Source organism: Bos grunniens, chromosome 6, assembly GCF_055505025.1.
Source record: "Bos grunniens cultivar Pamir isolate PY7600 chromosome 6, Bosgru_T2T1.0, whole genome shotgun sequence".
In the NCBI taxonomy this organism is placed as follows: Eukaryota; Metazoa; Chordata; class Mammalia; order Artiodactyla; family Bovidae; genus Bos; species Bos grunniens.
In genome coordinates this window covers 84,662,540-84,679,015 of record NC_141170.1, presented here as the reverse complement: position 1 = coordinate 84,679,015, position 16,476 = coordinate 84,662,540, and the positions used below count along the sequence as shown (strand labels likewise).

General features: G+C 34.4%; 1 protein-coding gene and 1 long non-coding RNA gene across 38 annotated transcripts in view; one reads left to right on the top strand and one right to left on the bottom strand.

Moving 5' to 3' along the window:
- CCSER1 (coiled-coil serine rich protein 1) overlaps positions 1 to 16,476 on the bottom strand; it is a 1,487,998-nt gene that overhangs the window by 770,440 nt on the left and 701,082 nt on the right. For 36 of the 37 annotated variants that reach the window (XR_015165660.1, XR_015165661.1, XM_086406508.1 and 33 more), the window contains one exon: positions 11,286 to 11,369. Coding sequence is in view for 35 of the 37 variants with exons in the window: in XM_086406508.1 (XP_086262634.1) it covers positions 11,286 to 11,369 (84 nt within the window). In the remaining 2 variants the exon portion in view is untranslated. Of the gene's footprint in view, positions 1 to 432; positions 2,818 to 11,285; positions 11,370 to 16,476 lie in introns of those variants that run through there. The other variant, XM_086406541.1, reaches the window with a different exon arrangement.
- LOC147370962 (uncharacterized) lies at positions 14,216 to 15,418 on the top strand. The gene is made up of 2 exons (XR_015165669.1): positions 14,216 to 14,353; positions 15,205 to 15,418. It is a non-coding gene; the product is annotated as an uncharacterized LOC147370962 (long non-coding RNA).

Sequence of the window (16,476 nt, the reverse complement as noted above, 5' to 3'; positions counted from 1 at the left end):
ATATACTCTATTTAATTCTGATACATGGGGGACACTTTTCAGCCACAGTGTACAAACCATTTATAAGGTTTCTCAAACCAGTTACAAGATTAATAATAATTTACAAAGAAATCTGTCCTCACAAGACACAAGGCTACACTGCACCATCAATGTTTATATGATATATTTCTCTGATTTATATCTTCCCTGGTGGATCAGATGGTAAAAGCCTACAATGCAGGGGACCCGGGTTCGATCCCTGAGTGAGGAAGATCCCCTGGAGAAGGAAATGGCAATCCACTCCAGTACTCTTGCCTGGAAGATCCTATGGATGGAGAAGCCTGGTAGGCTACAATCCATGGGGGTCACAAAGAGTCGGACATGACTGAGCGACTTCACTTTCTTTTCTTTTCTCTGATTCATTTTAGGCACAAGAAGGTAATATTTACAGTGTTCCTCAACTTCATATTAAAATTACATTCTTCAACATGACCTTCACTAAACAGCTTTAAAAATTCAAAACTTTTAAGTGAGAAAAATATTTCTTTGCTCTGTATCATTAAATAATTAAGTTAAACTTAAGATTAATATGCAATTATTTTAATGTTTTAATTATTATAATTGATTCTGATTAAGTATTCTCACTTTCAGCCATATGTTTAGACTTTTGGTCTAAATCTATACTTATGCATTAAATACCTTAATTGTAAATTTATGAAATTCCCAGATCTTTGAGCTGAATGGGAGGGGTATTTCTAATATTAAAAAGTTCAATATATTCCACAATATAAACCAACATAATTCATATATAACCAAATATTATATTTAAAACAAACTCAGTTTTTACTCTGATGGATGTTCTTTCCATGCCTTCAGTTAATTAATATCCTGCCCAATCAGCATGTTGAAAAATTCTCAGTGAAGTTTATGTCACACCATTTCATTTCCTACTCTAATCTAATTATTCACAGTAGCCCTCAGCAGTCATCTTGTCCAGGTTATTGGGTTTTGTGATTGATTTTATTCTCAGATGTGACATTATGTTAACTAGAATCTGATAGAGAATTATGATAGTCAAAAAACAGTAAATCTGTAACTGCTATCATTAAATGGTTGTGATGAAGGGGTTGAATTCCATAAGACTTCACTGATATTCATTTATCCTTATTACAGACTAAGTGTATATGTTCCTCCCACCCCCCACCAAACTCATATGTTGCAGTCCTCACCACTAATGTGATGGTATTTGGAGGTGGGGACTTTGAGAAGTTACTAGGCTTAGGTTAGGTCATAAGGGTGAGTCCCTCATGATGGGATCAGTGCTCTTACAAAAGAGGAAGTATCACAAGAGATCTCTGCCCTTCCCCTCCCCACCCTACCCTTGCTCTCTATGCATGTACCAAGGAAAGACTTGTGAAGACATAAGCTAGGAAGGAAACCCCAAACACTGAACTAATAAATGTCTGTTGTTTAAGCCACTCAGTTTATGATATTTTGTTACGGCAGCTTGAGCAGACTAAGACATTTCGAACCACAAAAGTCACAGGATGAAAACCACTAAACTCTACCCCAATTTTTCTTTTTTTTTTTTCTGTTCTCTAAAGATAACTTCTTTTATTATTTTGTTCTATATCATTTTTTTAACTTTATTTTTAAACTTTACAGTATTGTATTAGTTTTGCCAAATATCTAAATGAATCCGCCACAGGTATACATGTGTTCCCCATCCTGAACCCTCCTCCCTCCTCCCTCCCCATACCATCCCTCTGGGTCGTCCCAGTGCACCAGCCCCAAGCATCCAGTATCGTGCATCGAACCTGGACCGGCAAGTCATTCCATATATGATATTATACGTATTTCAAGATATGTTTGTAAAATATCAATTTGTCATTAAAATGAAGGCTCAAAGTTCATAATAGAAATTGAATACTCATATTACCTAAAGATAATTATTGTATGTTCTTTGTACCTACATTATATCATCTTATCATATAATTTAAAATTCCCACCACTTAATGTGACAACAATATAGCCATGTAAATATACATAATATATATTAAACCTACATAAATGCTTATAATTTACCAAATTTACCTTTGGTGAATAGTCAGGTTTTTTTTTTCTATGTTTAATATTATGGTATTATTTGACAATTGAAATATATTCATGCCAGAAAAAATAAAAAAGCTACATTTAGTTACATAGGCAATGAGTTTATGTACTAGTATCCTGATATTTAATTTCACTACATTTGTTCACTCTTCCCTTCAAGTAAAGAAAGGTAAGCTTGCAGAAAGATGATTTGAAGAAATTCCTCCTTTGCTCTATTCATCTCCTAATCTAAAGTAAAGTTTACCAAACCTGGTACATGTCCTGGGGCTTCATGAAATGTGGCAGCCACTGAACTCTTCAGTTCAGTTCAGTTGCTCAGTTGTGTCTGACTCTTTGCGACCCCATGAATTGCAGCACGCCAGGCCTCCCTGTCCATCACCAACTCCCGGAATTCACCCAGACTCACGTCCATCGAGTCAGTGATACCATCCAGCCATCTCATCCTGTGTTGTCCCCTTCTCCTCCTGCCCCCAATCCCTCCCAGCATCAGAGTCTTTTCCCATGAGTCAACTCTTTGCATGAGGTGGCCAAAGTACTGGAGTTTCAGCTTTAGCATCATTCCTTCCAAAGAAATCCCAGGGCTGATCTCCTTCAGAATGGACTGGTTGGATGTTCTTGCAGTCCAAGGGACTCTCAAGAGTCTTCTCCAAAACCACAGTTCAAAGCCATCAATTCTTCGGCGCTCAGCTTTCTTCACAGTCCAACTCTCACATCCATACATGACCACTGGAAAAACCATCTTGGTGAGAGGTAAATTATAGAGGGGAAGAGTACATAATACAAGCCCAATGCTCTTATAAGAAGAAACAAAAGTTACATACCATTTCTCTGTCTCCTCAACTCTGTGTACATACACTCAACAAAAATCATGTGAGCACACAGCCTACATGAGGAAAGAATTAAGATTTTTTTAAATGAGGAAACTGTATAAGAGTTGACTCCATCAGGAAGGGAAAATATTAGGGTAATGGGTATCCAGAAGGAGAAATGATTAGAGAGTTTAAAGAAGTACTAGCTGAGAACTTTCTAAACCTAGAGAAGGAACTGAAAGTATTAATGCAAGCCCATAAAGTTAAGAGAGCACCTAATTACCTCAATACAAAAAGACCTTTACCAGGATACACTATATTTAAATTGTCAGCAGTCAGTAACAAAGAAAAATAAATTAAAGGCAGTCAGGGAATAAAGGAAAAAGGTTTCTTACAAAAGTATCCACATTAGTCTATCAGCAGACTTCCCAGCAATAATTCTACAAGCCAGGAAGGGGTGAAATGACATACTCAAAATATTGAAAGATAAAAACTGTCAGCCAAGAATATTCAGAAAAGTTATCATTCAGATATAAAAGAGAATTAAAGGCCTTCCCAGACAATAGCTGTGGGAGTTCACCACTAAACCCGTTTTACATCTGCTTAGAGGAGCTCTTCTACCACAAACAAAAAGGCAAAATGCACACACAACTTTGAGTAAGGTAATAGAATCAGAAAACTGCAACTTTCATCAGAGTAGGTTTTTAAGTACTAAAAGGTTATAAGGGGAAAAATCAGCTACTTCAATTTGGTAATAAACTCACAACATTAAAAGAAGGATAATTTGAGATAACACAAACACAAAAGAGGAAGAGGAAAAGGACGGAATCCATACAGGCAAAGTAAGTAAGATGCTATTAGAAGGAAAAGGACGGTTTTATCTCTGAGATATTTTATACAAACCTCATGGTAACCAGAAAACAAATTTAGGGCAGAGACATGAAACAAAATATACAAAATGGAGAAAAACATCATAGAAAATCAAACTAGAAGGTCATACAGAAAAACATAAGAAAACAAACAATAGAGATATAGAACAACCAGAAAAAATAAAATAAAATAAATGGCAGTACTAAGTCCTCAATAATCACCCTAGATGAACATAGACTGAACTCAAAACAGAGTGGCTAAATAGATTTAAAAATGAGAGCCAAATATATGCTGCCTCCAGAAGACATCTCACCTCCAATAACAAACAGGCTCAAAGTGAAAATCAAAGATGATACTCCAAGTAATTGCCAGTCAAAAGAAAGCAATAAACCTACACTCAGATAAAACAGACCTCAAGACAAAAAGGGTAATGAAAGAAAAAAATGGACAATACCTAATCATAAAGGGGACAATTCATCAAGAAGATGTAACAAATAATATATATACACTCTATATATGAGCATCAAAATATGTGTAAGAATTACACATAGACCTTTTAAAGAGCAATTTATAGCAACACAATAGTACGAGGGGACTTTAGACACCTCAGCCACATCAATGGATAGGTCATCCAATCAACAAGAAAACGGCCTTAAATGTCAGACTAAATGAGTCTGATAGATTTAAACAGAACATTCCATCTAAATTCAGCAGAATACACATTCTTCAACTACATACGGAATCTTCAAGGATAAGACTACATGTTGAGACACAGGTTAACAAATTTAATATTGAAATCCAGCATCTTTTCTAATTACTATGAACCTAAAAATCAATTATAAGAAAAAGTCTGGAAAAGTCATAAATAAAAGAAGACTAAAAAATATGCTACAGAACAACTATTGGGTCAATGAAGCAATCAAGAAAAAATAAAAATACCTGAAGACAAATGAAAATGAAACACAGCATGCCAAAATCTATGAGATGCAGCAAAAATGATAATAAGAGAGAAGTTCATAGCAATATAGGTCTACATCAAGAAACAAGAAAAATCTCTAATCTAAACAAGAAAAGTAACTAAAGGAACTAGACAAAGAACAAATAAAGCCCCAAATGTGTGGAAGGAAGGAAATAAAGATCAGAGTGAAAATGAATGACATAGAGACTAAAAAGACAATACGAAAGATTCAAACTAAGAGCTGGTTATTTGAAAAAAATTACAAATGTAGCTAGAGCCATTGAGAAAGCAAGCAAAAAAACACTGGTAAATGCAATCAGAAAAGAGGAGAAACTTTAAGATATCTCAGAAATGTAAGAGGCTATCTAGAATAAGTGAACACATTCTTAGAATCATATAACCAGGACTGAATCATAAATAACCAGGACTGAATCATAAAGAAATGGAAATATATAGACTGATCACTAGTACAGAAGTTGAAACTGTAATCAAAACCTCCTAAAAAAACAAAAACCCAGGGCTATACAACTTCACAGCTGAATTCTATCAAACATTAAAAGATTTAATACATATCCATCTCAAACACTTCCCCACAAAAAAAAAAAAAAAAAACTTTGAAAAGGAATTCAATCTAACTCATGTTACCAAATGATATTAATATCAGACAGACACATAAAAATTATAGACCAATATCTCCAATGAACATAGATGTAAAAGTCCTCAACAAAATATTAGCAACCCAAAAACACTAATACATTAGAAGGATCACATGACATGATGAAGTAGGATTTATTTCAGAGATGCAGTTTAACTTCCACTAAAGAAAAACTAAACTTAAATGATACACTACATTTAGAAAATGCTAAAAGCCATATTATCTCAGTAGATGCAGAAAAGCATTTGACAAAATTTCAATATACATTTATGATAAAAATCTTTCAACAGATTATAGAAGGAACATATTTCAACACAATAAAAGGCATACATGACAAGTCCACAGCTAATATTATACTCAATGGTGAAAAACTGAAGCTATTTTTCTAAAATCCAGAATCACCCAAGTATGACCATTCTCACTAATTCTTATTCAACATATTATTGAATTTAGTCAGAGCAATTAGGAAAGAAAAAAATAACACATCCAAACAAGAAGTGAAGAAGTGAAATTACCACTTTATAGGTGATATGATTTTTCTTTTCAGAAAACCCTAAAGATTCCACACACACACACACACAGGAATAATAAATGCAATAACATTGCAGGGAACAAGAGCAAAAATCCTTTGTACTTTTGTATGTTAACAATGAGTCAGCAGAGGACAGATATTATACATAGGAATAATACACCAAAGATATTAAAAGAAATTCAAGACAACTGTAAAGATATTCTGAGGTCATGAATTGGAAAAGCTAACATCACTTCTTGGCCTTTTGACTAAGATCAAGTGCAGCATGGGGGCTTCCCATATGATACAGTGGTAAAGAACCCACCTGCCAATGTAGGAGACTCAAAAGACACAAGTTTGACCTCCACCTCAGGTCAGGAAGACCCCCACCACCACCCTGGGTCAGGAAGATCGCCCCCTCACCACCACCCCAGGTCAGGAAGACCCCTTGGAGGAGGAAATGTTAATCCACTCCAGTGTTTTGTCCACTCCATGGACAGAGGAGTCTGGTGGGCTACAGTCCATGAGGTCTCAAAGAGTTGGACATGACTGAGCAACTGAGCACAACACTGCTTTAGATTTTTATGGACATTTAAACAATCTACAGATTCAAACTGCAATATAGATTGCAATCTATCAAAATCCAAAAGACATTTCACAGAAATAAAATAAAAATTCTAAAATTTGCATGGAACCAAAGACGACCCCAAATAGCCAAAGTAATCTCAAGAAAAAAGAACAAAGCTGAAGTTATCCAACTCCCTGATTTCAAACTAATGCAAAGCCATAGTAATCAAAATAGCATGGTACTGACAGGAAAAAAAAAAGTCATAGATCAAAGGAACAGAATTGAGAGCCCAGAATTAAACCTGTTTGTGTATGATCACCCGGAGAAGGCAATGGCACCCCACCCCAGTACTCTTGCCTGGCAAATCCCAGGGGTGGAGGAGCCTGGTAGGCTGCAGACCATAGGGTCGCTAAGAGTCTGACACAACTGAGCAACTTCACTTTCACTTTTTACTTTCATGCATTGGAGAAGGAAATGGCAATCCACTCCAGTGTTCTTGCCTGGAGAATCCCAGGGACGGGGGAGCCTGGTGGGCTACCGTCTATGGGGTCTTACAGAGTCAGACACGACTGAAGCGACTTAGCAGCAGCAGCAGCAGCAGCAGCAGCAGTGTATGGTCACAATTTATGACAAAGAGCAGAGAACATACAATGGACAAAGGATAGTCTCTTCAACAAATTTTACTAGCAAAAACACGCACAAAAAACTAGAACCACTACCTTACACCACATAAAACTCACAATGGATTAAACAACTGAATGTAAGACCTGAAACAATAAACTCTAGAAGAAAACATAAGCAAAACACTGACATTAGTTCTAGCAATATCTTTCCCTTGCCTAAGACGACATATTAAGAAATAAGAAAAATCAGCAAATTGCACTACAAACTAAAAATCTTCGCATAATGAAACCATCATCAAAATGAAAGACAAGTTACTGAATGGAAGAAGTTTACAAATCGTATAACCAATAAGGGGTTAGCATACAACTCAATATCAACAAACAATCCAATTAAAAATAATTGATAGAGAAGGTGAATAGACATTTATCTAAAGAAGACATACAAATGGCCAATAGGCACATAAAAAGTTCAGTATCATTGTTTACTAAGGAAATGCAAATCAAATCCCAGTAAGTTGTTATGTCATAACTATTAGAATGGTTATTATCAAAAAGGCAAGAAATAACACTGTAGACAGGATGTGGAGAAATGGGGATCTTTCTAAACTGTTAGTGAAAATGTTAAGTTGGTGCAGCCACTATGGAAAATAGCATGGTGATTCCACACAAAAAAATAACTACCAGGCTCCAGTTATCCCACCTGAAAGCAGCTTTTCTGCCCCTTTCCTGCTTGTACATTTTTGTTTCCCTCTAACCTTAAAAGAATAAAATTACAGGAATGAGATTACTAGGCAATTTATCTTAATTTCTGCATTCACACTATGCCTTGTCTAACCTGTTGATTCTTTTCTTAGATAAAAAGAATGAAAAACAAAGCAGATAAAAAAATCAGGAACTCTCTACCATGGGCTCAGGACACAATTCTACTTTTTCCCCAGATAGCTCGCTTTTCTGATTATAGCACCTTTCCTTTCTACTGACACTTGCCACTCAGATTATCAGCTTTCAAGCTGTGAGCAAACAAACCTGAGTTTGGTAATACCACTTCTGGGTATTTATCCCAAGAATATGAAAACACTAATTCAAAAATATAAATTTCCTCTTATGTTCACAATAGCCAAGATATGAAAACAGACTAAGTATTCATCAATGAATGGAAAAGATATGGCATATGTACACAATGGACTATCACTCGGCCATTTTTTATGAAATCTTGCCATTTATAGAATGGATAGACCTTGAGAGTATTATGCTAAGTAAAAAAAAAAAATCAGAGAACACAAATAGTATATGATTTCATACATGTGGAATATAAAAAAACTAAGAAACAAAGTTAAAACACACACACACACACAAACCCTAACACACCAAACGGAGAAGGAAATGGCAACCCACTCCAATGTTCTTGCCTAGAAAATCCTGTGGATGGAGGATCCTGGTAGTCTGGTGTCTATAGGTTGCACAGAGTCGGACATGACTGAAGCGACTTAACATGCATGCGTGCATTGGAGAAGCAAATGACAACCCACTCCAGTGTTCTCGCCTGGGGAATCCCAGGGACAGGGGAGCCCGGTGGGCTGCCGTCTATGGGGTCTCACAGAGTCAGACATGACTGAAGCTACTTAGCAGTAACAGCAACACACCAAACGAAAACATATATAGATACAGAAAACAGAGTGTTGGTTACCAGAGGTGAAGAAGCTGTTGGAAAGGGAAAAATGGATACAGAGAATCAACTGTGACAGATGGAAACTAAATTTTTGGTGGGGAGGACACTGCAGTCTATCCAGAAACAGAAAGGTAATGTTGTCCACATGCAACATGTAAACTATTATATACCAATGTTACCTCAATAAAAAATAAATTTAGAAAGTAATATAAAAACATTTATTTTGCCCCCAGGCTCTTTAGTTAGGGCTTCTAACTTCTTTAAACTCCTGAAAATATCCAAGTGTGACTAAATAATTATAAACAATATAAATAATAAAATTTTATTAAGTCGAATATAAATTCCTTATTGGTATAATTACATATAATTTGATTTATAGTGTATATATAGGTAAACTGCTTATGATAATAGCAGTGGTTAAGAAATTAGAAAAGCATAATAAACAAAGCTAAACTAAATTGTTACAGATTGTGACTACTATAACAGGGTATAGGAAACTGGTTTCTAAAATGTTTTGAAATTTATACTTTACCTATTTAAATTTGAAAAGTTAAATTCAATGTCTACTTTGTCAAAATGTCACAAGTTACTTATCAGAATTAGAAATACTAGGACCTGGTATTCAATGGATTCAAGTGGCTTATATTACTTTGATGTGACTGCCACCTTGTCCATGCTCCAAGTCCAGTTCTATTGATGATTTTTGTTTCTTCTTCCTTAAATTCCTAAATCATCTAAACACTTTTTTATTTAGGCAGGTTTTCTTAATGAAACAAACAATTTTCAAAAGTTAACATTGCCCTCTGGTGAACTAGTTAAGATGACTATGTAAACTGCATGGCACAAAATTAAAATGGTACCTTGACAGTTACGTAAGAAAATTTAGAAGCTAAGTCAATTTTTAGTAATTCAAGTTTTTTTTTTTAAAGCAACACCTGTGTCTCATTTTACTAGATCAACCAACAGAGGACATTTTTGGAAGGAGGGGTACTAAATTATCTTAATTCTAGCTATGCGACAAGGGCTCGGGAGGTAATCATTTTCCTTCTCATTTCATTCAACACATAAAGATCTGATTTCTTGTATATTTCTTTCTTTTCAATGTAGGCAGGGAAAAATGGACACTTCTTTCTCCATTCATTATCCAAAACAAGCATTCTCTGACAAAGCGCAAACATTTTCTGCTGTGTTAAAAATCATAGTTCTCTGCATCCATTCATAAATGTCTATATATGTTTTTCTTCAATGCAAACCTTGATTACATAATATATACTTACAAGGTTATATATAGCAATGTTTTGTGTAATAAAGTTTATATTATAAACAAATGTATCAAAGGTTATTCCCAGTAATGTAAGATATTCTTCTTTTGTCTGTAATGGTTTTACTATTTTAAGTACTGGTTAGTGCATTTTCTGCAGTGATAATAATACGCTCATAGGACAGATGATCAGTATTAAACCATCATGAAACCACAATCTAAAGGTCAAGTGTCAGTAAAATTGTCGTCAGTTGTCAAGGGTCAACAAAATAGGCTCTAAATTTGTCTGCTATCTCACTAATATGTTCTCAGAAAAGTTCTCAGAAGCGTGATGGTCTAGAAAATTGTTTTGTCATTTAATTGTATTTAATAATTACATAATACATCACTGTTAAAGTCGTCAAATCTTAAATCATCATAAAGAACATCATTGACTGGAATTTGTTTTCTCGATCTTGGATAAGAAGTCAGGGCCTCTTATTGTATGTCTTTATTTTACTGGTATTCTTAAGAACTCATTTTTTTTTTTTTTAAGTTCTCATTACTTTCTCATTTTTGTTTTGGAAAATTCTTTATTTCTATCCAGATTAAATGTGTTATATTACAAAATACTATTCATATACATAATATCATATTTGTTGACAGCACATACTTTAAAAAATAATGCCCACTGCTATTCTTGTTACCTACCAAATGTGCGTTCATGTTATAAAACTATGATTTAATACATTTGTGATGTCACATCTTAAAAAAAAACAAACCAGAAAACATGAACTACAATATCATGTTTGTGTATAGCTTTTAGATAATTGGGGATTTATATGTCTTTATTAACAAAGTCTCATTACGTTAACAGATTTTTGGTACCCTTAAGTAAAATTGGCTTTTGTCTGCAAAATTACTCAGTACTTTACTTCATATTACATGACTGTGTCTCTAGGTACGGCAGTATGGACTTAAGTCTTGCACTTTACAAAATAAAACATGGCCTTAGTCTTCACAATTTTTGATAGGTACAATTGAAATACCTAATTCTGGGTCAGTAATCTATTTCTGGAATAATATAAAGTTCAATACATACTATCAAACATTCTCTTTTCAGAGCATCAAATCTTCATTACTGTAGGATTATAAAATTTATAATCAAATTGAATCATTAACAGTTTATAAGTCACTAACAATTTTAGTGTTAATAAATAAGTTAAACTGTTTAGAGCAAATAGCCTTGCAAGGAAAATACACCCATGGGACAACTATTGTTCACACTTACCAGTTCTTCCTGAAGTTGGGAAATTAGTTCATCCTTCTCTTTCAGCTGCAGCTTCAGCATTGAGCATTCATCTTTCATTATATCCTGTAAAAACATCAAAGAGACAGAATAATAGATTTAGCCCTTTCCCTTCACTCTTGATAAGAAAGGTCAGTTGCACGCAGTGGGAGGTAACTGCATATGCCTAATAAAACAAAGTTCTTCTACAATCTGATGTTTTCCATAATATACTGTTTCAAAACAAACTAATGTATGAAAAGATATTATGCTATATATGATATATATGCACATTTTTCTGATAGATAACAAAATGGACAAAGGGAAATCGGACTAAGACAGAAATCAGGGATTCATCCTAAATTCTGTTCTCCTATTCTTGTGCATACATAATCAGTGGGATAAAAGTAATTATACTTCAAAAGAGATACTTTATCCTTTTTTTCTGTTATGATTAAATATTCATTCTCAAACGAATGGCTGTATTATGGCCTTTATCTTTAATGATAGCTCTGTAACATTTTTCCCTTTCATTAGAGCTCTGTCTTTGAGTATTTAACCTTGTCACTCTGCATGAACCCTCAGTCACAGCCTCCATGTATACAGTACACCCACATCTGTGACCTCTATTATTCTATGCTGGAAACTTACTTATAAATACTTAATCTAAACCTATCTTCCAAACTTCAGCCCACAAATATAATTATTTACTGAGCATACACTCAACATCCTATAGACATTCCAACTAAAATTTCATGGTCTTCCTATTTCAAAAATTATTTCCATGTATTCCTCCTGTAATCTTATTTCTAAAAATAGCCAGAAAAGCATCCCATACTCTCAGCTCATACACAATCTGATCCCAGTCTGGTACCCAATTCTTTGATCTCAATCTTCTGGGTATTTCTTGGACTCATTCCTTTCTATTTCTCATGGATTTACTCTAGGTATCCATTGCTTCATATCTGACTTACTGTAGTGTCTCTGAACTGGTTCTATGTCTATCACCTTTCCCATCTGCAAGAGAAATTTTCCTAAATGGGAATTAATTACATCATTTCTTAATGTAACAGCTAATCATTTCTTTCAGAGGGGGAAAAAAAAAGTCAAAACTCTTTAGCACAACATATGGTGCCTTTCATTCTCAACTACTTGCATATTTCTGGAATGGTATGTTTTCACTTCCAACTTTCTTATAACCTGTGCTCATTCCTACAGAATAAAGCTGCAGAACATGGTTTCTTTGATGTCTTCTTGCTTTACACATGTGTATCTCTGGGCTGCAACGCTTCTATTGCCCACAATTTCTCATGAGATAGGAGGCATTCCAAACATTATTCCTTACTCTGGGTGGGAGCTTTCCCTTGTCATTTTATTTCCCTTGAGCATGAAGTCATGTTTCCCAGTGTCTAAATCACCCATCATTTCATACAACACTAAATACTTCAAGGGTTGTTTGCTTGTTTCCCTAACCCACTTGAGCAGATCTTTATCTGAGTTGACAAGAAAGAACACAGCTAATGAATTAGAGAAAACAGTATTTGTTTATTCTAGTTCTTATGGTGCTAATTTCTACTTTTAGTCTAAGCAATACAGAATATATGATTCAAATTTACTAATACCTCTTTTCATTTTCAGACAGCCAGTTGACTGGGAGATGCTAATTATCTCTGTCACTTTTATTTCATAGCGGCCCTGTTTCTTCCCTTAATCATGAGCTTTCATAGAACTTATACTCATCATTTTATTATTTTTTTATACTCATCATTTTAATATTTATTTTCACAGGGTCTAAATGTTACATGTTACAACGTTAATGGTAAAAAGGCATAGCTTGCTCGACAATGCAAAGAAAAAGATTGCAGGCTTAAAGATAGGTAATAAAATCATGTCTCTTAGAATCAGAGGTATCTAAGGGCAAATTCTGGGTACTTCACTAAGCTCTCTTTGTGGCTTCCTGCTCATTAATTAACTTCTTTGAGTTCCATGGACATTATGGTAGAGATTGATAATAAGAGATCTATTGATAATAGGAGATCTCCTATTATCATAAACTCTGACAAAAACTCTACTGCTTAGTACTTATATTCCCATATTTCCAGTCTTGCCTAATACCTCACTTAAGAAAAACTAATCCCCTTCATAAATAAAATAATATCACCTTTTCTCTAGGAAATAAATATTTAGGTAGAGTTAAGGGCTGTTGTTTTTTTTAGGAAACAAATATTGAGGTAGGGTTAAGCATTGTTGTTGTTTAAATGCTAAGTCATATTCAACTCTTCTGCAACCCATGACTGTAGCCTACCAGGCTCCTCTGCCCATGGAATTTCTCAGGCAAGAACACTGGAGTGGGTTACCATTTCCTTCTCCAGGGAATCTTTCCCACCCAGAGATTGAACCTGTGTCTCTTGCATTGGCAGATTCGTTACCATTGAGCCAACAGGGAAACCCTAAAAGTACCAAAGGTTTACTGAAGGGTTTAAAAGATATATTAAAGAATAAAGCTATGTGATAAGAAAAGAAGAATCAGAATTGGGAAAGGGGAACAGTGGACCATGAGTCATACCTGACAAATCCTCCACCAGCTAAACCAGGAGCTCCAACTCCAAGACTGCCTATGAGAGGAATGCCCTGTGGAAGGAAAGTGGGTGGGTTCACCTCCCACTCCCCGTTCAGTCATTGGGTGGGAGCTGCCACATGAGCTAGATCTCAGCTGCTGCTGGTAATCTATTGTCTCACACCACCCAGTGCTGAGCTTGACTTCAGCTGGAGGCAGTTAGCTAACTACAGAAGTTGCAGCTGGGTAGTGAGTCCTTTATTGAAAGAGAATCTGAGCCTTAGCCTGAATCTACTGTTTCTTAGCTGAATGTTATACAATATTTTTGTGTATTAATTGATATTTTGTCAATGAATTCATTTAAAATGAAGGTTTACCTATATTGTGGCTAATAGAAATTGTAAACAAAATTATTTTCCAAAAACAAGCTGCCTTTACACAATTATCTGATTTGTTTCCCTCCAGCTCTGGAACGTTTTTTCAAGAAGTTCTTAATCTCACAGCTTTAAATCAGGTAGGTGTTAATATATCGTTTGCACTTACTTAAGGAATAATGTATATTAAAACATAAATTTAATTTATCATATGATATCAGAAGCCAAAAAGGTCTTTTCTTTATCAATGACTTTGCAAATGAATCTTGGCCACCTACAGTTCTGTTTTTGGTTGTTATATGTACTTTTGGCAAAATTCATAGGCGTATCTGTCTAACACACAAGATGAAACCTTTAAACAATAGTTACTTAAATGAAAGCTACTCTCAGATGAATCAATATTCCCCCAATATTCTCATTATCTGTGCCAATTCTGGGACATGTTTGATAGAATGCTCTATTTAGTTAGAAATTCTCTTGGTGTGTACAATTAACTAGATTTTAATATTCTTGGTTTTTTAAAATACTGCTATTAACATCCATTAATACAGGCTAATGTAACCAATTAACCTTACATTAAATTAAAGGCATATTACTTATGAAAATATATAATTGAATAATTATGGCATCCTTTGTTTCTCACTCAAATATAACTGATTCTAGGACTAAAATCAATTCTAGATTTCCTAATTCCATAATTATTCATAAATATGGAACTTATAATATGGTGGATTAAAGGGGTTACAAATCCTTTGCTACTATTCCAAATGAAAGATGGAATCTAATGTTCTCTTCTTGGATATGGGTTGGTCTTATGGCCTTGCTTGACCAGGTGAATACAATGGAAGTAATTCTGTCTGATTCTCAGGACAAGATCAGATTTCAGTTCCCAGGATGGTCTCTTAGAATGTACCTCTCAAGTTCCTCCCCTGTAGAAGGAACACAGCAGTCATGCTAAAAAGTCCAAACTACATTTCATTTTCTTTGACAGCCTCTTAAGGACACACCCAGCATCAGCAGCATCAACTTTCGATCCTGAGAACGAGTCATCTACATACTTAGCCTAGTGAAGTCTTTAGATGACCAAAGCTCTGACCAGTATCTCATCATAACTGCCAGAGCTAAATCATTCCCAAATTCCTGACTTGTAAAATTGTGAACAAAATAAAAGTATAGTTTTAAGCCATTAAGTTTGGGGATGATTTGTTATAGAGATCATCAGAACATATGGACAAATTAAATGATTACAATTAGAATTAGTGTGAATTATGACTCATAGGTATATAAAATATATACAGCTAATTAAAATATTTTTTGATTTAAAGTATGATTTTTGTGATTAAAGTTATATTTATTGTAACTTTCAAATTTATTTCATATGTAATATAAATATATTCTCAGTATTTAACATACAGGAGAATTAAAAATACAGATGTAATAATTTCTTAAAAATTCTTATTTTACTTTTATTTTCTAAATTTGGAAAATTAAAGCCAGACACATGAATATTTGGTTAATTTGCCCCAAATTCATTTAGCTGACTTCACTCCCATATATTCCTATCATTTATTTTTGCCTGAATTAGAATCACCTCATTGTTTGAAACATGTATGAATAGAAATCAAGTTCCAAGAAATTAAAGGAAAGCAGATACTGTAAATCATCTCAAAAATTATCTTATGCTGAAATTAGAAATGCAGATTAAAAAATTAATTTCTAACTCATGAATCTTCACAGAATTCTTCAGGTAAAATTATAAACATAATTCTTGGCTAATATTTACAAAAACATGTCAAAATTGGTACTGAGTCATCATGACTCTCTATTTATAGACTTGTGGTCCTTTCTCTGGAGGGCTTTATTTTATGACTTACAAGCTGTTCCCTCATTCTGGTAAGTGAAAAGGTCAAAAGATCAAAAAATAAAGGAAACAGACAATTCTATCAGAGTAAACAAGGACAGATTGTTATGAACAAGTGAAAACAGAGAAAAAAGAAATAGGAATATGGTAGGAGAAGACAGAAGGACAGAGATCAGAAAACACAAAATATACAATAATTGACAGTGTATTTTGCAGTTCTACCGAAACACCTGACTTCATGTAATCGTTATGCTAACAAAGCAGCATGTTACCTGCAACAACTGGGTAGCTAGTGAAATAAACCAGTGCAGGCATATAATCATCTACACAGAGCTATAACAGAGCCTGCTTTTCAAATCCTGAAAGCACAGTCAATAAAACACCACCCTAATTGTTTATTTA